The sequence below is a fragment of the Ochotona curzoniae genome, unplaced genomic scaffold (assembly GCF_017591425.1).
Source record: "Ochotona curzoniae isolate NIBS_2020 unplaced genomic scaffold, NIBS_Ocur_1.0 scaffold_3208, whole genome shotgun sequence".
In the NCBI taxonomy this organism is placed as follows: Eukaryota; Metazoa; Chordata; class Mammalia; order Lagomorpha; family Ochotonidae; genus Ochotona; species Ochotona curzoniae.
The window spans coordinates 42,356,504-42,383,917 of NW_024467106.1; the positions used below are offsets into that span (position 1 = coordinate 42,356,504).

Sequence of the window (27,414 nt, forward strand, 5' to 3'; positions counted from 1 at the left end):
AATCCCTCTTCCGTGGGATAGAGAAGGAAAACAGACAGTGTAAGGGCTTTGGGAAGTAGATGTAGATGAAGGTACTGCTGCTGCTGACATGTTGTTTATGAACTATGCACTTGGTCGCTAGAAATAGCCTACTTGTTATTTCACTGCATTGGGATTTGATTTACTAAGCTATTTTAAATATGGACTAACGGTTTCTTTTCCCAAAAAAACCTTTAGCTCAAAACAAGGTGTACTAAGCAGATAACTTATTCATGTCACCAGAGAGTCCTTTGGTGAACTTATATTTTCTAAAGAATACTTTTCTGCAACTGATTTAATAATGCTCTTTCCAGGCAAAGAGGAAAAAGAGATATTAAAGTCTTTATGTGTACAGAAAATAAACATTGCCTCCTCCAATATTCGACTCCTTCCAGATAATAGATTAAATCAGAAAAATGTTCCTACCACTAGGAATTACATAACTGAAGTAAAGGAAAGCATCATGAATAATTAAATAATTGTCATCAATTATCTGGATAGTTCTGGAAGAAGAGGGACTTTTTAAAAACACGTTAAAGGGTTACATATTTTGTTACATAAGATGTGATAAATTTATAAGCTTTCACTTATACAATGTTCATACTTAGGCACATCTGTTAGGTTTACTACTAATGTTGCACCTTTCAAAATGTTTATTTGGCTTTAGGCAGCCATGATTGTAAGTGCCTACTATAGGGCATGTTTTAACTCATCTTAAAGCAATCCTAGGTGGTAGATACAATAATTGTTCTGATTTTCTTAAATGGGAAAACTGAGCAACACAGAAGTTAAGTAACTTATCCATACAGCTGCAGGTTAGGGCTTGATCTTACCTGCAAAACTCCTTGTGTAAAAATAGTAGGAATTTATAATTAAATATTCTTGTTTTTCATTTTCATTTAGGCATAAATGATAAAAATTTCCCACGAAGACTAAGAAGTCCTGATTGCAAAAGTGGCCCACAAGCACCATTAACTGTAAAGTAAGGAAAAGTATGAAAGGACCATCTATCTGAATCTGAAGTCTGAGAACGACGACACCACCAGTAGATCCAGGATGGATTTCCACCGAAGCCCCACCATCACGGCCCTTGAGAAGTGGGGTTCTGATGAGTCACCATCTGACTGCAGGAGACGTTATAACGTCAGGAAAAAACTGAAGTGGATTCGAATCTTAGGCCTCTTTCTGGGCCTGGTAGCCATTAGCACTGTCCCATTTTCAATCAGTGCCTTTTCGGAGACAGACACACAGAGTACAGGAGAAGCAAATATTATCAGTGGCCCCAGGGTAGCACATGGTTACCATCACAGAACTCTCCTAGATCTAAATGACAAGATTCGGGATTACACTCCACAGCCAGCTCTTTCTCAGGAAGGCAAATCTGAGAATAGCACAGATCATGCCCAAGGAGACTACCCAAAAGACATCTTTTCCCTTGAGGACCGAAGGAAAGGCGCCATCATTCTCCATGTTTTGGGGATGATTTACATGTTTGTAGCCTTAGCCATTGTCTGCGATGAATTCTTTGTTCCTTCTTTGACTGTCATCACTGAAAAACTGGGCATCTCTGATGATGTGGCAGGTGCCACCTTTATGGCTGCAGGGGGGTCAGCCCCAGAACTCTTCACATCTCTCATTGGGGTGTTTATTGCTCACAGCAACGTTGGCATAGGCACAATCGTAGGTTCAGCAGTGTTCAATATCCTCTTTGTTATTGGCATGTGTGCTCTCTTTTCTAGAGAAATCTTGAACCTGACGTGGTGGCCACTCTTTCGGGATGTGTCCTTCTACATTGTTGACTTGATCATGCTAATTATTTTCTTCCTGGATAACGTTATCATGTGGTGGGAAAGCTTGCTTCTCTTAACTGCTTACGTTGGCTATGTGATTTTCATGAAATTCAACGTCCAAGTAGAAAGATGGGTGAAACAGATGCTAAATCGCAATAAAGTCGTCAAGGTGGCAGCACCAGAGGCCCAAGCAAAGGTTGGTGATGGAAGCTTTTCTATCGAATACTTCTACTGATCATAGTACTGAATGTTTATATTTTTAAGAACAGCCTTTTTTTTTTTTTAATGTGGTGCTGTTTGCAGCTGGACTGGATAGCATATTGAATTCTGCAGTTCTGTGGTAGCTAGACCAACATGACAGTGAGCACAAAGACTCTTGTAGGAAATTCTTATAAATGTCTACTTAGTTCCCAAGCTATTTGATTCAGAGTAAAACATTGGTAAATGTAGGTTACATAAGCATCCCAAAACATATTTGGCAGCTGCCTTTTGTTTCCCAAAACCAGGCACAATGAGTTTGTGAACAATGCTATCTTGATGGGAAAGGGTATATATGTGCCTCTTAAACTGCAGCATTTTTTCTTTTGCTATAAACCCATGATCGTTAGTAAGCACCATCTTCTAAGGATGTTTTGGAAAGATAAGTTTGCTTGTGTCACCCGAGCTGCACCTTCAGGTCTGCAGCTGAGTCCCAGCAGGTCTGGTCATTAGAGTGGGCATAGTCATTTTCCTTGATTCACATATCAGGTTTCATATCACCTAACAGGCAATGTGAAGAGAGCCTTTGACCAACGCTGCCATTGGCATTTGTGTTGTAATGGTCCACTCACTTTGCATACCCTGATAAACATGACCCAAAACATTGTGATGGAACTTGAGGGAGGCATTTTTAGACAACAATGGCCATTAAGATGAGAAGCAGACTGATGAAGAGCTTAAAGAAGAAATTGATCTGTAAAAATGTCAATTATGTTTTAAATAATGAATAAGCAATGCCAATAAAAATTTTATTGTGCAGTTCTCATTCATAGCTTGCAGTGGAATATCACCTTTGAATATGATTTTAAACAGAAAACCAAAATACACAAACTTTGCATCTAGCAAAATTCTCACATGAGCAAAAAATAGATATTTGAGCAGGGGGTACGATTTTTAAACAGAAAATAAGAGAAAATAACATTTACTTAGCCATATTTACATAATACCTTCTGTAGTCAAGTTGATGACCATCACTTTTGAAGTTGCCATGAAATGGAAACAAATTGTAGGGGGGAAAAAAGCCCATTGGTTACATTTCTGTGTGTTGTATGCAAATGTTTTGTGTCACAGTTTTTCTAACATTTATCTCAGTGTATGGCTGGTTGTTAAAAAGTATGACTTAAAAATTCACTTAGCAAAATATCTAGCAAAGCAACTGAGTGTTTGTCCTTCGGGGATTATGAGGCTTCTCTCTGCTCTTAGAAGCCAAAAAGTTGATACCTCAGAGCCTCCCGTCAAACCTGGGTGGTTTGCATTATAATGTGTGACTGTTCCGATTAGTATCTGGAATGATTTTTTTCAAGGAAAGGTATATATGATTTCTCATAAACATCTTGGGCACATCAATGGTAAAAAAGGGTTTTGAAGGTGAGTACCTTTGGCTTTGTAGAATTGCAGGGACAATTCATTAACCTGGAGACTTGGCTGATGAATACATTGGCAACACAGTAATCCAGTGGCGTATGTGAGATTGCAGCAAGATTTTGCATTCCAATTTTAGTGGAGAAAGAACTGGTTTCCTGCATTGGGAAATAACTTTAAGTGCAGGTTATTAAAGTTGTATTTAGTCATTTTTTCCATAATTTATGCCAGTATTCCAACCTGAATGCCTCGATATTTGGTATTCAGGGTCAACACACTGTGCTCTACTTAATATTGTGTGGTTTTTAATTTGGAAATTCTGGGTAAACCTAACTAAAATAGAAGGAAGTTTATAGATATAACTGTTTCTTCTGTTTCTGATTCCCCCCCACACACATGTGTTGATTATATTAATTTCCTTTCAATACCAAAGAGCTCTAATTCAATGTGTTTAGTAATTATTATTTTGGTTTTGATACCAAATGGGAGTAAAGAGTTTTTTTTTTAAAACAAAACTTGTTTGGCAACCACAATATTAAAATACAGTCATGTTAGATGAAACAAGATGATCATAACATGTTTTCCTCCAGGAGGCTTCACCTTACCAATTTCACTTTTGAATTGTTGCTGGAAGATATTTTTCCAGCGGTTACAGCCTGTGTGCTATGTCCAATTCAAGAATCCTAAGGTGGTTTGCTCTCCAAGTTCTGAACAGGTGTTTCAAACTAGGATGCATCCTGAATGTGACCATCAGCTCTCTGGCCAGAGAGTTGATTTCTAGCTTTGGAGTCCACATTTTCTGCAGAAATCAGTGCCCCTGATATAATCAAAGCACGTACAAAAAAGGATCCTTGGCTGACTGTGACCCTCAATTGGATCTTCATAGAGAGGAACCTGCTGCAAGCATTTTTTTGGTATAGCCACTTGGAGTCTTACTAACATTTACTTTTTTTTTTTTGGCATGAGAGTTTGAAAAAATTGACAAATACATTTTAGATATTCTTTCACATTCATCAGATGGTCCTTGTTACAAAAGCATCAGTTCTGCCAGACTGAAGGCAATGAAATATCTTTGAAATTACTTGTTTCATAACAAGTTGAAAAATTTAATTCGGTTCAATTATTGATGCTGCATGTCGTGGGGTAGTTGTGAAACGTGGGGAAATTTAAACTGGTATTTTCTTTCCTCATTAAAATAGCATTGTTATATTGTTTTTATTTTATTGTTATTGTTATTACTACCATTTACCATAGTGATACTATAACATTTTTTTCAAGGTTGTGACAGGGGAGACACTGGTGCTTTGATTTGAGAAAAAGGGGCATGAAGCTGAGCAATAAGCCTAGAAATCTCAGATAATTTATTTAAACTCTCTTGAGTCTCAGTTTCCTAATTTGGAAAATTAGAATAATACCTACTTTATGGGGTTGGGAAAATATTGAGGGAAGACATTTATGTTAAGCATGAGTAATCTTCTTGGTAAATGTAGATTGTGCCATAAATGTTAACTTCTTTCCTTTTATTCTGTTCTTAAATGAAAAGTGAATCATTATAAATTATTTTAGATGTGAGAATTACAAAACATTTTTCACAATTGAATTTATTCCAATGGATCATTGATTTTTAGCAGGCATGTGTCTTTCAGAGGCATATAATATCTGTCATATTATAAATATAAATCTTAGTTCATATATAGTGGTTATATGGAGTCCAAATAGACTCCAAAGAAACTTCCAAATGAATTCATGAATTTTTTGGTGTAGAATTTTACTGGAAATAAACAGGTCATTGGCTGAGGTTTAGATGTGACTATGTGAAGCAGAGCTTTTTTTTTTTTTTAGAATGTTTTTATTTATTAATGATTGGGGCTCTCTCTGAAAAATTCATCCATAACTGGTTGGGAATAAATCTGAATCCTGTGGGAGCTGGATTTCAGGACACTGAATTCATCTTGCTGTGTACCTAGCTGGACTCCTGGGATCTGTTGATCTGCTGTGCTAAGGCTGCCATTGGCCTAGAAAGCAGCTGTCCATGGTATTTAACTTCTTAGTCTTGACACTATAATCTGACAGTAAGTCGACCTGGTTCTAATAAAGGCAATGATCTAAATAAAGATTGGTAAAGCTGGGTAGTTGTTAACCTAAACTCCTTAATAAGTTAGGTGTGTCTTCCTTTATTCAATTTTTATATTCCTGAAAAGTTGTAAACAGACTTTTGCAATTCAAATTGCTATTAATATTCTTGGAAAAGTCTGAATTAGAATAATATAAGTATTTTTATACAATAAAGTATTTCTTGTAAGATGTTAAGTCATAAATAATTTTATAAATACACATGTAAATCCCTAAGCCTACATAAGATACAAAATCTTCTTTTCAAAGATTTATTTGTTTTTATTTGAAAGGCACATTTACAGAGAGAAGCAGAGACAGATATATATATTTACTATCCACTGGTTCATTCTCCAAATGGCTACAAGGCTGGACCTGGATTAGTCTGAAACCAGAATCCTGGAAATTCTTTTCAATCTCCCATGTGAGTGCAGGGACCCAAAAATTTGGGCCATCTATCACTGCTTTCTCTGGCACAATAACAGACAGCATATCAGAAATGGAGCAGCTGGAATTTGAACCAACATCCATTTGAGATGCCAAACCTGCAGGTGGAAGCTTAATGCGCTTTGGCACAGTGCCAACCCCAATACAGAATCTTTTATAAACCCAACCTTCAAGCCTTTGCATGTCGGGTAAATAAATTAGTAAAATTGCTGTCCAACATTTATGGAAGATAATACAATGCACGAAAATGTAGTTTTTTGAAAGATGTGAAAACTGTAATTATTCTCAGAGAAACAAGTTTAGTTGTTAAAAATTTTTAACTGATGAGATGCTTACAATGTCCTGTGCTTATTTGGGGACACCAAATGATGCAATTTTCCTTATTTTGTTTCCCTCTACTAACTTACTGCACATGATTAAGAGAGAGAACAAAGCATTGTAGAGAGGCTGGTGGAGCTTAATATACACAGTGAAAATAGGCCTTGAGGCTTCCTCCTGGGTACTCTGAGTTTCCTGGCAGGAGACCTACACATTGCAACTCTTTCTGGTAACCCAGAGAACCAAATCTTCCTCCTTTCACTACCACCCCCCTTCTGTTTTCCTCTCCCCTCTCTACCTATTGTCACTTCCTTTAATATTTTGTGGAGGGTGGAACCTACTTATTTGTATTTTTTTAGCAAAGAATGAGATTACTGTGTTAAGCTGCTCTCTGGCCATTGAGAACATACTACCTACAGTGTAGATTTAACAGGTTTAGTTATTATTTTCACAGTTTTGATATTTATTTCCAATCTTCCTTTGTTTTATATTAGTCTCTAGTAAATAGAATATAACAGCACTTTAAAAATTCAATTTGAAAATCATTTTCCTTTAACAAGAAAGTTCAGTTTGTATTGATTATGGTTATATTTGGATTCTTTTGTATTTGTTCTGATCTGTTTCCTTTATGCTTTTTCCTGAGTTTTTTTTTTTATTTTTATTAAATTGTTTCCTCATCTGTTTTCCCCTTAGATGCTTTGGAATTTACACACTTCTTAGTATTTGCATTAACATTTTAACATGTATTTGTATTTTAACTTATCATAGTACAAAGTAAATTAACACCTTTACACTTAGCTGAATAACATAAAAAATCTTGGAATGCTTTAATTCAGTTACCTGTTCCCCATTGAATTATCTTCGAAGGTTGAACCTTTATGCTTTGTAACAGCTTTATTAAGCATTCATATTTTAAACAACACAAAGCAGACAATTCCATCCTTCCACCAATCTTTACCTTTGTATTTACATTTTTACCAGCTTCTTCTGTTTATTTCCTTTTGTGTGTCAGATCTTCTTTCTGTGATTCTTTTCCCCACCCCTGTTGTTCATTTGTCAGTTTCTGTAGCAACAATATGCTATGAGGAAATACTCCCAGTTTTTATTTGCTTACTTATGTTTTACTGTGTTTCTGCAAGATAGTTTTGGTGAGTAAAAGATTATTTTCTCACTGTTAAAACCCTAGCAATAATAGTCCGCTGTCTCTGAGTTCCATTTTTACTGCTGTGAAAATTGCTGTCAGGGTTAATTCTATTTCTTCAAAAGAAATCTGTCTTGTCTATATGTCTGCCTTCATGGTTCTCATTGAGTTTGGTGTTCAGCAGTTTCTGTGAGGTATGTCACTGTGGTTATATAATTTGTGGAACCTTGTTTGTAATTCATTAGGTTTCCTGTATTTGAAGATCAGTGCCTTCTGTTTTGTGTCTATTTTATGCTTCTTGTGGAATTCCAATAAGATCGATCTACATAATCTCACACTATCTTGCATTTATTTTAACTTCTCAACTTTTCTGAGCTCCTCACCCTGTTCATTGCTTTACTCCTACTCTTTAGTTTCTCTTTTCTCTTTAATTGTGTCTATTCTTCCCTACTGTTCATTCACTGAGTCTCAGTTCTAATGACTATATTTTTCATTTCTATAAGTTATAGGTTGTTTTTTCCAAAGCTATCCAGTTGATATTCATTGTTCCTTCATAACACTCTTAAGGCCTTATTTAGTTCTTTTAAACATGTTAAATTAATTTGTTTTATATAACACTCTGACCATTTTAACATCAATATCCTTCAGGATATAGTTAATTGTTCTGTTGATTCTTGACATTGTGAGATTATTCCCTTGTGTATTTAGTAGATTATTTTTAAGAATTTTGAACACATGTTTCTTGGAACTTTATGTATGGGGAGTCATCGAGGTTTGAAATTTTCCACAGAAGTTTTCTGTTATCGCATGACAGATCAGTACCAATCTGGAATCACATCTGACATAAAAATTTGAACTTCCCTTACTCAGATAATGTGAGTTCAGACTCCAAACCCACACGGATGAGTCTGTGGTCAGAAATTCTGAAGGAAGATTCTTATTTTGTCTCCCCTTCTTTCTTCTTATCCCTCCATAGTCCTAAAATCAATGCCAACTAGGCCTAGTTTACCTTCTTCCTTCTCTACATAGTTTTTCCCCTTGTTCACTCTAGGCTCCAACCCTGCCTACCCCATCAGAAATCACATCTGTAGCTTCTACAAAGCTAGTCCCTTTATTACCGGAAAAGGTAAATATCATAAACAATACAGACACCTCTGAATCTATGCTTACTTGATGTTCTATGTTCAAATAAGTCTTTTATTTCTCACTAACATAATTGGATGTTTAAAAAATATATCTAAAACCACAATATTCCATATTTTGGGAAGTAATATATTGAAAGGTTTTTCTTTGAATGTTTGACCCATCATATTACGAGAAATATATATTTTAACCTGTGTATTTGTCAAAAAATTTTGCATATAGCAAGTGAGACTGAGATGGAATTTTAATGACATACTCTCTGAATGCTTAATAGAGCATGACAGTTATAGTAATACTCCTCATCAGTAAGTAGCTTACCAAGAGTAAAATTTTCAGTCAAAACAAACCTAAGAGGTGATTCTAAGAAGAAGTTACATATAGCTTCTTTAAATTTTAGATTTTTTTCTTTTGAGTAATATTTTTAATAGACACTGGAATAATACATTCATTTTATCAGGTTGTAAGAATACATAAAAATAAAATTTTACATAGCTTAGAATCTTTCCATTATACCAACTAAAGATAATTATGTAGATTTTTTCATACATTCTTCCAGACTCCCTGTACACACACATGCACATTTATATATCTGTATATCCAGTTAAATAAATTAGATATGCACATCTTAAATTTAAATTTATCATGTTAGATTATACAATTTTAACTCATCCTAATTAATCTTGGCCTGTTATGAGCATTTCCTCATGTCATTAGTTGTTCTAACATGTTCAGTATTATCAAAATATAAAAAAGCACTTTCATTGTTAAATTTATTGTAAGATTTCTTTAGTATTCTAAAAAAATGCTACAACAGACAGCCTCACACATGAATCTCTTATTTTGTAGAAGTAGAAATTCACTATCAAAGTAATGAGCTTCTTTGTTTCTGCCACATTGCCACATACTTGATAATGTTATGTGTCATAATTTTTAATGCTTTTAATTTCATACATAACATATACCATTTAATTTATGTGTCTTTGACTAGGAAGTGGCACTTTGAAACATATGTTTATGGAGGATTAAATTTTTCTTTGGTAAACTTCCTACTTCCTATGTGTCCTTTATGTCAATTTCAAAGCTAAGATGACTCATTCAAAATCTACAAATATAGTCCAGATTCACTAACAGGAGCTCTCATCCATCTCCCCAATTCCCCATCTAAATAAAGCCGGAAAGTGTTTAAAATATTGGTTTGTGCTTTAGTGGGTAAATTTTTTGAGGAGGAAGCCTCATGGCCAAGGAATTTGAAGATGAAATTCCCAGAGACAAGAATATATCCCCTGAACGTATGACCTTGAGGGATTATGCACGTCCCCAAATTTCTATCTCTTCATCTGTGAAATAGGAGATGTGACCGGAATGACTGAGCAGACGAATTTGAGCTTGTCACTCCTGTCCTCAGGAGTTCTACTATTTACTCTGTGAAGTATTCTAACCAGGCAATGTAGCAATCCACTGCATGTACATGAATAGAGGACCAGAGCCTAACATACCCAGCTCACCTAACTGTTTTCTTGAACTAGTTTACCTGTAGTACTTTCATGAAAATCATTTAATTGACTTAACCCAGTAATGATTTTAGTTTAAGCACAACATGAGATATGGCCCTCATAGACAGATGGCAAAGTACTGAGTGGGAGAAAGTCATTTAAAGTTTACTGCAGGATGCTAGAGCTCCTCAGCATTTGAAGCTGTGGCAGTGAAAACTCCTTGGCAGGTGTAACCCTGCACTGCTAGTCTATCCAAAGCAAAACAAGAGAGGGATCTGACAAATAAATTGTGTTTAATACTAGGCCCTCACTATAGCAACTTTCTCCATCCACAAATCTGTAATCTGAGGATCAGGAAACACAAATGATTGCCTAAGGTCAAACTTTATGGATATTTGAACTTCATTTGAATGTGCATCTGTCAGATTTCAAAGTGCATATGAGCTTGATTTTATCTGTGAATTTGGGGAAAATTTGAACTGTTTTTTCCCTCCTTATTAAAATAGTGTTTTCAGTGTTTCTCATTCAAAATTTAGTAATAAAGACAAGGTAGGCCTTCAGAACTTTTTGCATTATTCTCTTTACATTGGTGACTTTCACACATTTTTTAAACTATGACTCACACTAAAACTTATGGTTTATTTCTCCACCAAATACATCTATGCACATACTCATATAAGTAAATATGTAAAGCATATAAATGTTAACATGTATATATAAAAATAAAATCTAGGTATGAGACTCTTATATATTTCTTCTATTTTTCATTCAATTAAAGAATGCAGGTTTCAGCCTTCTAAAATAATTTCATGGCCCTCTTCCTCAGTAGGTTGTGACCTGAATTTTTTAAAATACCATGCCAATAAATCTTGTTTTTTTTTCCTTCTTCCTCTAAGCAGGGCTACCCTGCAAAGCAATGTTGGCTATGTATTGTACAAGGGTATCTGTCCCATCAAGAGGATGGATAAGAGCAAAAATCCAGACATCACTCTACTGAACAAGCTGTTTCCTAGTGTTGAGACCATGGCTCCCCAAAGGAAGTAGTGTCCTTTCTGAATTCAAAAACAGGTGTCCTTTGGGTTGGGGTTAACTTTGCTTCTTTTCTTTTAAATTCATTTTTTATTTATTTGGAAGGCAGAGTTACAGAAAGTGAGAAAGATAAACCTTCCGTTTGCTGGTTCACTCCCCAGATGGCTGCAACAGCTAGGGCTGGGTCAGACTGAAGCCAAGAACCAGGAGCTACATCAGGGTCTCCCACAAGGACTTAGGCAATCTTTTTCACTGACCTCCCAGTGGATCAGAAACAGAGCAGCAGGATCTCAAACACGTGCCCACATGGAATGTGGATGTTGCAGGCAACAGCTTCAATAGCTATACCATAAACCGGTGCCTTACCTTTGCTTCTTACTCTCCATTTCTTCTTTTACATATATTTATACACATATGGTTTCAGAACCATGTATACAAAGGGACCAATGAATTCATGAAAACCTGTGCTGATTTTCATGGTTGAACTCTGAATCCAGATATCTTTGCAGCTTTTCCTCCCCAAGCAAATACATTAGCTCTGTCCAGCTGGGTAGAAGTGGCCCTCCGGCCAATGCAGATTCCTGAGGAGGCCAGCACCCATCAAACCATGTGTTGCTCTCAAATTCTGACATAGATCGACTGCGGGATGAGGAATGCATAGATCACAGCATGAGCTTGCTGAGCCTCAGTTCATCATTCGTTCCAGTGTACTTTTCATCAGGTAAAAAAGAAACGTGGGTGAAGTAGAGATTATGAAATCAAAGAGAAGCAGAAGCTTGACAAGAAGGTTAAAGCTGCATTTCAATTAGGTTGGTTTTCTTTTTACGAAGTACTGGAACAGTAAACTGAAAGATACAGCCATGGTTCTTATACTGGTACAAATGAGTAGATTTGGGAGGGTCTGGGCACCAGGCCATATTAAATGCAGAATACACAGATTTAAAGGATGCACCCTGAATTGTGCATCGGCAGAGGCCAAGCTGAAGAGATGAAGTCCTTTTCATCCACACACACAGGCCACATTACCCTGGAACAGGCAGCTCCTCTGTGAAAATAAACGAGGTGGTTTATATCCAAGATCTCCACCCCCCCACACCCCAGCTCTGATAGCTGTTTCTGTGTTAATGAGAGAGAAATGAACATGCCTATAATTATGGATTTACCAGTAGAAGAGACAGTCAGATAATGAAGCCCCAAACTTTTCTTTTGGTGCTTTTCCAATTAAAAATCCAATTAAAGTTGATTAGTTCTTTTGGTAGGAAATAAAGCCTTCTTTACTCAACCATTGGTCCTTCCTAGAAAGAGTCAAATGAATTTTTGGTGCTGCGTAACTTTCTGTTTGACTGAATGATGGACATTGAGTTGAGCAGGCAGGATGCAATTAGAAATACAAGTTTAGTCTTCAGCTATCCTGTCTTTTTGCACTACACTAGGCAGAACCAGGTTTTGTTTTTTATTTGTTTGTTTCTTTGTTTTTGCCCCTACTTACTGTTAACAATCAAATTCATGTTGAACTTCTCTTATTTTAGGACTGTGGTAGACACTGCTTATTGGAGTAGTCCTTGAACCTGTTCTTTTGCTTTCCAAGGGAGAATATGATATCAGTATCAACAGTGGAATTGTTTGTTTCCTCCCAGATTTGGGAGGTGGTATGCTTTGCTAGTTGTGTAATCTTGAACCTCTCTGGACTTATGCCATTTATCTTTATGGGAAGTGATACATTTTAAGTGATACTGAACATTAGATATACTCAGCAGAGTTTCATCTATGCACTGAATTTCTTTCCTGCTCTCCTGGCCCTCAGATCTACCACTCTGTAGTGTTTTCCTCCTGGATTATCTGTGCCTTGCCTCATTTCCTACATGCCCACCCTATGCCTTCTGATAGTCAATTCCTCAGTGTCTGAACTTGAACCCATTTTTGTTTAAATGGGTTCAAGAAATGAATAAGGAATGGTTTTCCTCCTTCATTACATGCGTTATCATTACTTCATATTGACATTAATTTTTTACTTCTATATCTCATCCTAGCTATACAACATAATAGCAAAAAGTCTGCGCCTGAATCAGTCACACAATCCAATGGCTTCTATGTTAAAGTCAAGCAGAAAATGACAAATATCCTACTTAAGAAACAGGAGTCGTTAGAAATCCTCCAGTCTTTAAAAATCACAAATGTCAAATGTCAGGGTAGATAAGCACCCTCAGTTGTAAAAGCCAGATTGTTCCAGCTGTGAGCATAGAATGTCTTCCTTGTCTTCTGGCATCAAAATTTCTCTATTTAACTGATCGCAACCTTTTTAAAGACACAATTCATTTACTATGGAATTCACCTTAAGGATTTAACTCAGTGGTTTTTAGTATGGTCAGGGATGAATAACATATGCACTGTTGAATTTTAGAACATTTTAATAATATCAGAAACATGTACTCAGTAGTATACCTCTCCATTCCTCCCTGCTCCTAGCCAACAATTTCCTTAGTCACCATAGATTTCCCCATCCTTTTACATCTACCTTTTCTTATTTAGTGTATTTTCAACTTTCAACCATGTTGTTCCCTTTTGTTGTTGTTGCTGTTGTTGTTCCCTCTTTTATGAGCAAATAGTATCCCAGTATACAGAATGTATCTATTCATCAGCTGATGTACAGTTAGGTTGCTTAAACTTTGGGCTGATATGGATAGTACTGGAATAAATATTTGCTTATAAGAGGATTTAAGTTCTCTTAGCAGTAGAATTTCTGGGTCACATGATAATTCAATGTTTAAGATTTTGATGAACTGTCATACTGTTTTCCAAAATCTCTGTACCATTTTACATTCCTGCCAACAGTATATTAAGGCTCTAGTTTCTCCTCAACTCTGCCAACTTTTACTACTCACATTTTGACATAATGTCAAAATTTTTGTTAAACATCTTTCCATGATTTCATTGGCCATTTGTATCTGCTTTAACTAAGCTTCTATTTTAAAAGTCTATTTAAAAGCTTCAGTTAGCCTATTTGTCTTATTGTTGATGCTAAGGGTTCTTTATGTATTCTGGTTACCAGTCCCCAGTCAGTTGTATGACCTGATTTTCTCACATTTCCGGAGATGTTGGAGAAAGTGTTCCCTAAGTAGGGAAACTCGTAGAATGTGGTCCCCAATATTCCGTAGAATGTGGTCCCCAAATGTCCCACAGTATTTTGTAGGCATTTTGTATCTTAAGTGAATTAGGAATCCTGGGTCCACCCTAAATCTTTTTTTCTCCCCTTGAGTTGGTTTTAAAGAAAAAGCTTGATTGAAGCTCTGGATTGTAGTAAGATTCAGGATTGTTAGAGTCCAGTACTTCCTAATTATGCAGAACATAAGAATGTGAATCTTCTTGGACATTAGACAAAGGATGTTGGTATTTGATTGCTGCTTCACCTTTTGTCAACCTATGGTTCTTCCCTGTCTAAGCTAAGAGAGTTTCTTGTCATCACATCGATTTATTTCTTTCCCAGGAGCTCAATCACAAAAGAAATTGGGCCACAACTCCCTAATATGAATTTTTCTTGATTTTGTATTTGTACCTTGGTATGTCAGTTTATATATCTTGGTTGTGGAGTAGTCCTGCCCACATCACATGCAATATATACAAGGCCTCAAGATCATTTGCATGCAGCTTGAGCAAAGCCTTGTATCTGTAGTTACATACCATAAATAATAACAATAACAGTAATAATTTTACTCCATCATTGTTTAAAGGGAACTATAATTATACATGCCTGGTTAATGTACAAGTTCTATGGGTAAAGAGACTTTAGCCATATAATCATATTTTATACAAAAATTCAAAATCGATTGAAAGTTCTAGTAATTTCCAAGGAGCCCAGGAAACACCCTTTCTCTCTACTTCCATAGTGATGCACTGGTGGCATAGTAGATAGAGTTTGTGCTCCTGAACAAGAGGCTGATTTATTTACATGGCATTCAGGAATGCTCGGCTGCTTTGGGCACTTAACTGTGGAACACCATTATAAATCTACTATTTTTGCTGCCTTTTATTTTAAGTACAATTAAGTAGATAGCCACAAATAGCTGTGACCTTGAAAGTTTTTGTGAAGGTGAGATGTGAGAACAGACTTAAGAAGCATGTTTTGGCTGTTAATGCTCTGCAAATCATACAGTTAATGAAAAGAAATAGAACAAGACAAAGTAATGCTGTGCTTTAGGAGGAAAAATGTTAATGCCGGGAAAATTACACCACATGTTTCACTGGTGGATAATCATAAACTGGGCTAACAATGAATCCAACTGCATCCCTATTCATAGGGTAGCTCTGGAAGAAAGATGCTTCCAGTAGGCTCCTGTGACGTTCATTTCACAATTAGTTTGGACTGGCACCTCTGCCACCTGCCACTATTAGCCATCTTTTCTCCTCTCTGTAACCCCAATACATGTATTTTGTTACCTATTTTTAGTAAAACAGTGCTTAGAGGATCCTGCTACCATTTCAGGTCAGTTTCTTGACAATGTGGATTGCAAAACAGACCTTCAGGAGTTGATAGGTTGTTTAAAACATACTGTCAGCATGGTACTTTTTATTAAATTCTTACAAAGTTCTCAAGTGAGTTGTATATTATTTTTACCCATTTAAAAATACAATATTAAGTAATTTGGGTATGCTGTGAGCTGCACTTCTCTCTTTTAACCTGATCAGTCCTTGGAAATAAATGCTTGCCCAAGACATTTGTTGTGGCCAGTGTTAAATTTTAATTTTTATAAATCTATTTTAGAATACTTTTATGTTTCTTTTGTCTCATTAGTTGTTACAATATTGCATGAGCTGCATACACATTTATATGTCCCTAGTTTTCTACATCCCGTAATGGAAGGAGGTGGCTTTTACCAGACTACGCAGGAAAGTGTGGTAATTAGTGAGGTGATGGGGTCATTCGCTCTCTGAGCCCATGTTAAAACAAAAGTGCAGACACAAGTGAAAAATGCTGAGTGAGGATATCGGTTAATAGGAGAACGGTTTCAGGCACCTTATTTTTGCAGAGTTAGGCAATAGAAAGAATTGCTTTAATGCAAATATCTTGAAAAGGGTTCATGTAGTAGTAGTCTTGAGATTAAAATCTTTGAGCATTGTCTAAAACCCATTAAGTTCCATTGACTCAGAATACCTTATCCAAAGGTCCAGAAAAGCAGAGACTAAAGCCAAGAAGAAACTCAGTAGGCAAACAGAAGTCAGAAAAATCAATGCCCTGAATATCAATCACTTAACCACAAAATACCTTCTTGAAATTTTTATCAGTTTGTTTATTTTTATAATATACAAAATTCAAATAAGCTGGGCTTCCTGGATTCTCAGCACATAAAGAAATTAGAAGCAACAAATGTGGTTTTTGTTTGTTTGTTTTGTAGTGATGAGTAAATTGTTGCGTTAAAGTGGATTCTTTAGGGCACAGGGACAGCTAGTCCTGTTTCTGGCCAATTCAGTGTATTTAAGCAGATTTTATAAGACTCCCTTCTCCAAAAGATCAACTATAACATTCTCTCTCTCTCTCTCTCTCTCTCTCTCTCTCTCTCTCTCTCTCTCTCTCTCTCTCCCAGCTCCACAGATGTAGGGCATAGAGAACTGAGGTTACCCTGGTAGGCAGATACAGTACAGAGGCAGGACTCACAGACTAGGGCATGGAACACAGGCTGTTGTGCTCCACCCTTAGCCATGAGCCTCTTGGCAAGTGCACAAATGCGCAGTATATGCTATGGCCTTTTTGAATACATCAGCAAAATGGGTAAATACAAGACTCAGAAGAACTCTAAAAATACAAGTTGTTTTCCATCAAAAAGTGAAGGGTTAAGTAATAATATCTCATCTTCTCATAGCACCTGTGGTCATGAAAGGAATAAGTAATCAATGCTGTTAGTACCCACAGAGACACTGAGAAAGTCTCTGTTATCATCATGTCTTGTGGTCAAAGCAATAGAACTGTTGAGATACACTATAGTATAAAGCGGGGGAGTATTATCCAGGTGGAGAATGGTGGACTACCTGGGACAGTAGCGGTGGCATCAGAGAGGTGATCAAACTATGGAAATGTCTTGAAAGTAGAGTTACCAACACTTGCTACTAGATAAATGCAGCATGTGACAAGAAGCTAATAATCAAAGGTGATACCCAGATTTTTGGCCTGTTTCACTGGAAGAATGGAATTATCATTAATGGAAATGGGGAAGACTTCATACGGAGTATCTTTCCAGTAGAGGAGTAGGCAGAGGAGTTCAAGTTTGTATTTAACTTGGATGCCTCACAGGTCAAGTTGAACTTTTTTTTTTTAATTATTTTTTTTATTGGAAAGGCCGATATACAGAGAGGAGAGACAGAGAGGAAGATCTTCCATCCGATGATTCACTCTGCAAGTGAGTGCAACGATCGATGCTATGCCAATCCAAAGCCAGGAGCCTCTTCCAGGTCTCCCATGCAGGTGCAGGGTCCCAAAGCTTTGGGCTGTCCTCAACTGCTTTCCCGGGCCACAGGCAGGGAGCTGGAAGGGAAGCGGGGCTGCCGGGATAGAACGGGCGCCCATATGGGATCCCGGGCGTGCAAGGCGAGGACCTTAACCACTGCGCTACCGCGCCGGGCCCTCAAGTTGAACTTTTATGTGAGGATGTTGAGTAGGTACTTGGATATGAATCTAGAATTCCAAATAGAAATAACAGTTCATTAGAAAAATGACTGCTCAAGTTTTTCATATAAAAAATTCTCAGGCTCCCTTGCTATCAGAGAAATAAAATTTAAAAAAAAATGTTTTGAGGTTCCACCAAACTGCAGTGACAATGCCCTACATACTAAAATTAACTAACAACAACTACTGGCAAAGATGTGAAAAAAAAAAAGGTACCCTGATCCATCAGTGTTGGTGGGAGTATACACTAGTGTAGCCACTATGGAGGTCAGACAACTAAAAATTGATCTATCATTTGTCCCAGCTACCCATTTCCTGAGAATATATTCAAGGGAAGTGAAATTTGTATATGAGAAACTGACCTGCAACCCTATATTTACAACATCACAATTCAAAATAGCAAACATGGAAACAATCCAGACACCCGTCAAAAGAGAAACAGATAAAGAAAATGGTAGAGCTACTCTATGGAACACTACAAAGCCAGTTAAAAAAAAATGAAATCCAACATTTGCAATCAAATGGTCCCAACTGGAGACCATTATGTTCAATGAAATAAACCCTTCCAAAAAAGAACAAATATTAAATGTTCTGTCTGATATAATACAATACTTATGCAAAGTACAAAATAAATATAGATAACCAAGAATATACATGTATTCTCATAAATGAACTGTATAATGGAGACTGGCATACCTGGAAGTAAAGATATGTTACAGTACATGTCTCTACTCATGAATAAAAGTAGGATGCCCAATTAAACATTTAAATATACTTTTACTTTATGATACTGGATTCTATACCTTTGCCTATAACTACAAGGCCATGATACTCTCAAATAACAGTAAATTAAACTTGTAATATTACCAAAAGACTATACTACTGTGATAAATGGGAAAAAATGGAGGGAGGGGAAACAGAGAGGGAAGAATCCCTGTATCTACAAAACTATATCATGGAAACAACTTAAATATTTTTTATATTAAAAAGAAACAAAAATATCAATTCAATAATCATGAGACACTATGCAAACATAGAAACTAACAATAGTCTTGAAGCCGTAAGACTGAATAAAATTGTGGGGTGTAAGTGTAGATAGAGAAGAAGTCAAAGGTTTGAAGATTGGGCTTTACAGCATTGATACTTGGGAAAAATGAGGAGACGCCAACAGAGAAGACTTGGGAAGCAGCACTTCCTGAAAAAGAAAGGAAAATGAGGAAGCCAGAAGGAAGAATCCCAAGAACTCTGGACGGATTGTGTCAACTAATGGCCAAGCAGGATGAGAACAGACACATGGATACCACATTTAGCAATGAGTTGGTACTGGTGATTTGGCAAGAGAAATATTTTGCAGAGTAATTTGGTGAAACCTGGCTAAGTGACCTCAAGAAATGGAATAGGAATTCGAGATTTTCATAAAGGAGAACACACAAGTCGAAAGACACCAGAAGATAATGTACAGTTGAGATTTCTTTTGAAGTAGGCAAATAATAGCACTTTTGGTAACAAAAATACACAGCATAGAAAAGATTTGAAGGTACAAGAGAATTATTAGAGCTATGCCCAAGAATGAATATGGATGGGCAGGAGATCTCACCTGCAAATGGAAAGGTGGAGCTTGGTGTGCACGTACCTAGCAAGGGAGAAGCTTGCTAGCTGCAGAGCTATAGGCAATGGATGAATGTGCTTGTGCAACTGGTGGAAAATTTCTTTTTGTTTCTGCCTTTTCAATGAAATAGAAAGCAGCATTTTGCCAAATTTGATTGAAAATGCTTTGATGAATAATAAAAGTCTTCTGTCAATCAAGTCAAATTGAATTACAAAACCCTGTACTGCTTGAAAAGTCAACAAACACAGCAATAAATATTAACCTGCCTTGTTTTAAAAGACCTTATTACTATTATTAACAACAATACATTTATTTGCAGCTTGATGGGTCTAGAGGGTAACTTTCTCACTACCTCTGGAATCTCAGTTATATCAATACAAAGTTTCTGGGAGGGTCAGAGAAGAAGTGGATATTTTAAGTTTCATTAGGCAAAGATTTGTTTACATATGAGTCTCTAATGACAAAAATAGTGCCTGTCAAATGCCATGTGCTAAGTAAATAGTTTTTTTAAATCCTCTAACTTTCTTATTTTTTATTTAAAATGAAAGAGACAGAAAAGGAAATAGAGACATACAGAAGAGAATCTCCCCTGCGCTGATTCACTTCCCAGCTTCTCACACTAGACAACACTGGACAAGGATGAAGCCCAAAGCCCAGAATCATTCAGTCACCCTCGGGATTGGAAGGGGCCCAAATACTTGAGCCATCACCTGCTGCTTCCATGGTGTTCATTAAATAGCTAAAATTGGAGGCAGGACCAACACTTGAATCTAGACACTCCAATATAGGATGTGGGTGCCCCAAATTGTACCTAGCCACTGTGCCAAATGCCTACTTCACAGTAAATAACTACTGAATGAATAATTGATGTCAAAACCAAGGGCAATCAGAATATTCTTCACTTAAAAGGCTACAGCAGTTATTTTAAGTAATCCGTTTCTACAATTTCTGCTTTTCATTATTCATGTGAAAGCATTCGTATGGCAACCGTACTGCCATTTTCCTCCAAACATTTAGTTCTTATAAAGTATATTGCTTATAGCTTTGCTTTTTTGGGATGATTTCAGGGGGCTTCAATGGATAAACCCACTTTATGGTTGAAAAGCTGGAATCTCTGTACAAAATGTTAATCTGCTCCTTGGTCTTATCTGGCCCAATCTCTTTATTAAATGGTTATGGACATCATAATATTTAATGGGTAAGATGCCGGGCACCATCTGTTGGTGAATTGGACACCAAAACTAAAAAAAATTAGATATGATTGTTTAAATTCAAAACAGGGTCCTTTTGCATTTAAGTTATGCCAATTTGGTGCCATATGGCGGCATAGTAAAAATCAGAAGCTAAACAGAAGCATTATGTTTTGTGTTACAGGTCCAGGGACCTTTCTGAAGTTGTCTTTTGTTTGATCATTTTTGTGAACAACAGGATCACACTAATTTTGATTTTTTCCCTTTGCTTGGCAAGATGAGTTTATTCATGTAAATCAATAGACTGTTTACTGATTCCTGTGCCATCTCGACACAGCAGAGCTCTGTGAGCACTTTGCAGTATATTCTAGGAACCTCAGAAAAATGGCACGTTGCAGTTTGATGTAAGAGACAGATGATACTTTGGCATTGTAGAACAAGAGAATACATTTTAACCCCAGTTCACCTGTATAGCAGGTATTGTTGGCAGGCACCAGTGTTAAGTGGGGAGTAAAGTAACTCTTATTTCAGGTATTGGATTTAGTATTGATGAAAGGAATCACCTCTCTTATTGAAAGCAAACCGTACCTGACAAGGTTCTCCCTTCTTCTGCGTCCCCCTCACTCATATAATCCAAAACCACTGAATGACTTTAAGCTGTACACTGCTTTCATGGGCTTCATGATTGCATAGGCCAACAGGAAAAAAAAGACATGTTCCCTTTTGCCTTTTCAGGAAGCTATTTTATAATCAATTTATAATTTATTCTATAATCAACATCATAGCATCTTCCGTTTAAAAAAAAGGAAGAAAAAGAACTCATGAGAACAAATACAGAAATGTCAGAATTCTATATGGAATAGTTCCATTACAAAGTGTGTAGAGCTTTCTGTCTCTACAAATAAAATTTATGTCTGTTCCCTTCCCTGGGAGCAGAGGAGGGCTGAGACGCTGTTCATGTGAACAAACAAGAAGTGGTAAGATGGGGAAATGAAATTGAAGGTCTTTGCTTTGTCTATCTCCTTCACCAGATTCACCAGGTGAAAGGACAGCCTTCACATTTACTTGAAATTCTAGGATGATCTTGAGTGTCCCACAAAGGTAGATCAGTTGTCCTACTATAGAACATGATCACCTAAGCTGAGAGCTTCACTGTTACTATGCTGTGTCTAAATGTGTGTTCTACAAAAACTGAAACATGAATGGGTGTGACTGTAGGGCTCAAAGTTGATGCAAACTAGTCGTAGCAGCTAATGCATCCATGATAAGAATATCACATTAAAAACTCATCTGAAAGTGTTGGGTTACCAATAGCTAAGCGTTGACTGTTTTTAACAAGTCACCGTACAATGTTTATGTGTCATGATTCTCCTCCGCTTGCAGTTTGTTGGGAATTGCTTTCTTTATCTTTTGGCTTCTACAGTTTTTAAAAACTCTGTAGAAGAACACTTTTACTTTTTTATGAATTCCTTCATCAAACATTTAATATTTATCACATATGCATATGTCTAACACTCAATTGGGCATTTGAGGGTAAAAGCTGATGCATGATCACTCTCCATTGGGAACTCACAGCTATGGAAGCAGATCACTGTACATTGTTGGAAGTTTATAACTGGCCACAGAGGACTCTTAAAGCAGGTAGTGAGTAACTTTGCTAATTTTCTATGATTGAAGTCTGGCTGCCAGAGCAGGGAAATCATAGGCCTTATTGTTAGTGTTTATTCCAAAGAGATTGTCTTTCAGAGGTAGCTTTGTATTAATCAGGTTTATTATGGCTGATGTGTATTAATATAAATCTAATTAGAGCCCATTAAAATATAATACAGGCTACATCTCTAAAACCAAATGGGAAATATAAATAAGTGTCTTATTCACTTTTAGGCAAGTACATGAAAAGCAAAATTATTATAATCAGCATGACCATCTATTAATTTAAAATAAAGAATTAAACTGTCAATTTGGTCTCATAGGCAAATTGGCTCTGTATAGATAACAAAAGGGGGAGCCAAATTATGGCATAATGATGGATTTGAAAAAGTGTTGCTTTGCTAAAATAACTTAGCTGAGGATCACACAGCAGGAAACACTTTCCTGGGGAAAAGGGCCCTGGTTCAGTCAACATTTCCACTTCTTTTGAGCAATACTGGACAGGTTTATACAACTCTCTTTGCTATACTTCTACATGCCATCACATGTTTCCCACAAGGTTCTGTGGAAGGGTGGGCCCTGGCCCAGCAGTCAAGATGTTGATTAAGACAGCTACATCACACATTGCAATATCTGGATTTGATTTCTGGCTCTGACACCTGACTCCAGCTGCTTGCATTAATGTGAGGCAGTGGTTGGTTTCCTGCCATCCACACAGGAGATCTGGATTGCATTTTTGGCACCTGGTTTCAGTCGTGACCACAATAGGCACTAAGAGGGGGAAACAGCAAATGGATCTCTCTCTTTCTTCTTCTCCCATCCTTCTCTGAACCTATCCTTTCCTCCCTTTCAAATAAACAAATATATTGAATTGAAAGGTAGGCTTATCTCAGTGCAAAAATTTTGACATACACACATTCTTTTCCATAACTCACATTTTCCCACAACTTTTTGAAGTCCTCTCATATTTTTATGAGAGTAAAATAGAGGCATTTAGGTTTTACTTCATAAATTAATAACCATTTTTAGTTCTTTAAGATTACTTCTGATTCACTCTGGTTGAAATTTTGGATATTCTTACCTTTTTTACTTGCACAATACAGGCAAGTCTTTGAGAACTTTTCTCACAGAGGACTAATCAACATAACATGGCAACTGCTGTAACAGAAATATATAGATAAATTGTTGGGATTCAGGATGAGAAGAAACCAGCAGCTAGCAAATTCCTACCTGGTACCAAGTACTTATGATGAAGATTCTGTATGCATTATGTCATGTAATCCTATAATAACTACATCACACAAGTACTGAAGATTAGGAAAGTTGTCCAGAATTACACACACACACACACACACCCAGAGGAAAAGATAGAACCAGGATTTAAGCCCCAGCCCCCTGAGCCCAGAGCTTATGCTCTTAACTGCTAGTCCCTGCTGCCATTCCTAAATATTTTAATCCTTAAATCTACTCAGAAGGATGGAAGAGTGTATCATTCATGGCTCAATTGCAGAAAATAGAAACTAACCTGTTCTTTTAAAGAAAGAGGTTTAATGCAGGAATTTAGTGCTTACCAAGTCATTGGGAAGGATGGAGAGGCAGGCCAGGCCTCCAGAAGTGATTCTCAAACCTTACCCAAGAGCTCCCGCTTTTGCTTCTGCTTAGTCAGGAAGGTGGGAAATCAGGAAACTGCCTCTGAGACTGTTGCATCCTGGAAAGTCCATTAAGACTTCTCAGTCTTTAGCCTCCTACTAACCATCTCAAGCTAATAATTTAAATTTTTTTCTTCCCAATGATTGACCAAGAAAGAGCAGAAATATAAGCCTCACTTTCACTTTTATCTTCTAAATCTAGCTTGAGAGTATTTGATTGGATAAATCTAGCTTAGCAGTATTTGATTGGATAAACCTAAAATTATGCCTTGTACCATACCTGCAAGGGAGTCTGCAAAGTTATTGTTAGATATCCCAAACTCTGCAGTTTCAAAAGACATATTAGAAGAAAAGTTGAACAGACAGTAGATACTATTGAGGAGTTCCCAGCTCAGAGATCAAAGAACCCAAAGTCACACATTGATAGGACTAGCTCAGCTATCATCAAATTTGTCACACTCCAAACTTCCTGTTTCTCAAAATCCTCTCCATTGCTTAAATTAGCATCAAATGAAAATCTGGTTTATTAAAAGAATGGCTTCTTGAAGAAAGTGACTCTAAAGTGATGAACTGTAGTCCTCGAAAACAGTGAGTCAAGTAGAGCCTGTGGCTGCAGGTGGATCCTCTTACTCTCCTACTCTATGTGGTTCCTTTTTCAGAACCTCTTGGGGAATCAATTCACACTGACCTCGGTGAGAACTAAGTAGTGAGTTTTTTGACTCCCATATTACAATGGAAGCTGTTACTGTTGTGTAAAGGGTTGAGGTCTCAAGCCTTTTCCTCGTTTCATTTTTCCAAGTGTGTCATTCTTGCATGTACATTTAAATAGTATGTAGTTTAATTTGCTGCTTTCTTACTTATGCTGCCAGGAATACTTAGTTTTTTCAGAGAAGCTCTGGGGTTGAAAAAAGTGAAAGCAGATACTGGCAGATACTGACTGTGGGAGCCAGAAGGTGCACATGGGTACCACCTCCTGCCACTTCATATGATAGAGAAACGTCTGCAAAAACTGATTTGCTCACCTCATCTGATACTCATCCAGATGACAAAGGGACATTCTCTGATCCTTGGCTTGGTTTTTCTCCCCAGTGGACCTTTGGTAGAACAGTAGTTTTAAAGAAACAACTTCTTCAAAAGAAGTGGCTGAGCAAGCACACATTCCACTTGGTAGGAAAAAAATGAGAAAATGCAAAGGCAAGAAAGTACTAAATGAGCTGTGAAACTTGGGTTAGTGCTCAGAGCAATGTAGTTTAATTCATTCTTTAAAAAGCTAGAGGTAGACACAATATTAAAAGATGAAGTTGGCTCAGAAGTTATGATTGGTTTGTGCCAGTCTAACTGATAAACACCCAACTGTATGGAAATGGACAAACCGGTTGAAGATGTTAATAGGTGGGGCCATTATTTTTTTTTTCTGCATCGTTGACTCTGCTCACCAGCATTTAGAACTCTCCAGAAAAGAGCTATATCTATTCTAGAAAGTTTCATTGATTGCCAATGTAGACAAAATTCTGAGTTTTAAAAATGCTAGGACTTGGGAATCTGAGATATCAGAAGAGCTGCCCTTGCGGAAACCAGTTCAGTTGTGAGATACAGTTAGACGAAAAGTAAGTCAATGACATGCTGCTGCCCTCATTGCTTGCTTCACCATGGGAACCACTAGTGGATGTGATGACTTCAAGAAGGGGCCTTTTGTGCCCTCCTACAGGCTCTTCTCCATCCTGCCAGGATATGCAAAGATAAAAAATGAGTAACATCCTAATTCTACTCTTGGCAGCTGGAGGATCAGGGACCTGCTTTGAAAACTCAAAAATTCTGACATTCCCCCTCCTTTTTTTGTCTGCTAATCCATGTAGAAAATTTTGAGAATAATATGAGGGTATTTCAAAAAGTTCATGGAAAAAATTATTTAACTTTTTACTAATATGACAAGAACAGATTTTGTCCATTCCATAGGTACAGTTTCAACAAGACAGCCAACTTTCCCTCATATTCCGATGCCCATTCCTCCTTCTCTTCTTCCATCCCTCCTCTCTCTTTATGAGTTTCTGCAAAGACATAATTCTAATCCACTCTATATTCACAGACTTAATTTGCTACTAATTTGTCTTAGAGAAACTGGCTTATCTCACCAAGCACGATGGTTTTTAGTCGCATCCATCTTGTTGCAAAAGATACGATTTCATTCCTTTTTATGGATAAATAGTATTTCATATATTTCATGTTATATATAGATATATATTCCATATTTTCTTTGTCAAGTCATCATTTGATGGCCATCTTGGTTGATTCCATATCTTATCTATTGTGAACTAAGCTCCAATGAACATGGGGTACGAATGAGTCTCATATGCCCATTTCATTTCCTTTGAGTAAAATCTGAGGAGTGGGATGGGATCTTATGGTAGATCTATTTTCAAACATCTGAAGACTATCTATACTCTCTTCCATGAATATTGTACTGGTTTACATCCCTACCAACAATAGATCAGCTCACCAACACTTAAAACTCTCCAGGACCCAGCACAGTGGCCTAGTGGCTAGGTCTTTCCCGTGATTGAGCCAGGATTCCATATAGGTGCCGGTTCTAATCCTGGCTGCCACATTTCCCATCCAACTCCCTGCTTGTGGCCTGAGGAGGCAGTTGAAGACGGCCCAAGGACTTGGGACCCTGCACCTGCGTGGGAGACTCAGAGGAAGTTCCTGGCTCCTGGCTTAGGATCGGCTCAGCTCCAGCCATTATGGTCACTTGGGGAGTAAATCATCAGGTGGAACATCTTCCTCTCTGTCTCTCCTCCTCTCTGTATATCTGACTTTGCGACAAAAAAATAAATAAAAACTCTCTAGAATAAGAGCCATCTCTATTCCTGAGAGTGTTATTGATTGCCAATATAGATAATATACCTTTCACTCACATTATAACTAGCATTTTTGGTTTTCTAGTGCATTCAAAGAATTCATGAAAATGCATATTATCAAAAATTCCTGCATTTCCATTTTTTACATCAAAACAGACTGAACGTTTAATTTTATTTTTCCAGGAATTTTCTGCTTATTACTTAACATAGTTAGGAGCCTAGACTCTAATTCCAGATTACCTTGGGCAAAAATATGTCATTCCCACTAATATCTATATTACCATAGGGCAGTTCCTAGCTTTTGTGTTCTCTCATGTCCTCAAATATAAAATGGACATGGCAGAATGAGCATTTGGCTTAAGAGTTAAGCTGTTGGCATCACATATTGAAGGCTCTAGGTTTTATATCCACCTCTATTTCTGACTCTAGATTCCTGCTAATGCAGCACACCCTCTTAAGCTTCAGTGATGTCTCAAGTAACTGAGTTCCTGCCACGCAAAAGTGGGAAATCTGGATTAAGTTCTTGGTTTTCAGCTCCAGTCCAGCTAGTGTGGACATTTGAGAAATGAACAAAAATGGTAGTTCTTTGTTCTTCTGTTTCCCCCTAATTAGCTAAGGTACTCACTGCTAAGGGAGAATAAAACAGGCTCAGTAATAGAATCTACTACCCTGTGTCATGCGAAAATTAACTG

The 27,414-nt window shown here is 37.1% G+C and overlaps 1 protein-coding gene across 3 annotated transcripts in view; it reads left to right on the top strand.

Annotated features, from left to right (window-relative positions):
- The first annotated feature begins 1,019 nt into the window (after positions 1 to 1,019).
- Positions 1,020 to 27,414, top strand: part of SLC24A2 (solute carrier family 24 member 2) — a 222,486-nt gene continuing 196,091 nt past the window's right edge. For 2 of the 3 annotated variants that reach the window (XM_040962972.1, XM_040962973.1), the window contains exon 1: positions 1,020 to 2,004. In XM_040962972.1, the coding sequence (XP_040818906.1) occupies positions 1,075 to 2,004 (930 nt within the window). In that variant the 5' untranslated portion in view covers positions 1,020 to 1,074. The remainder of the gene's footprint in view (positions 2,005 to 27,414) is intronic. The other variant, XM_040962971.1, reaches the window with a different exon arrangement.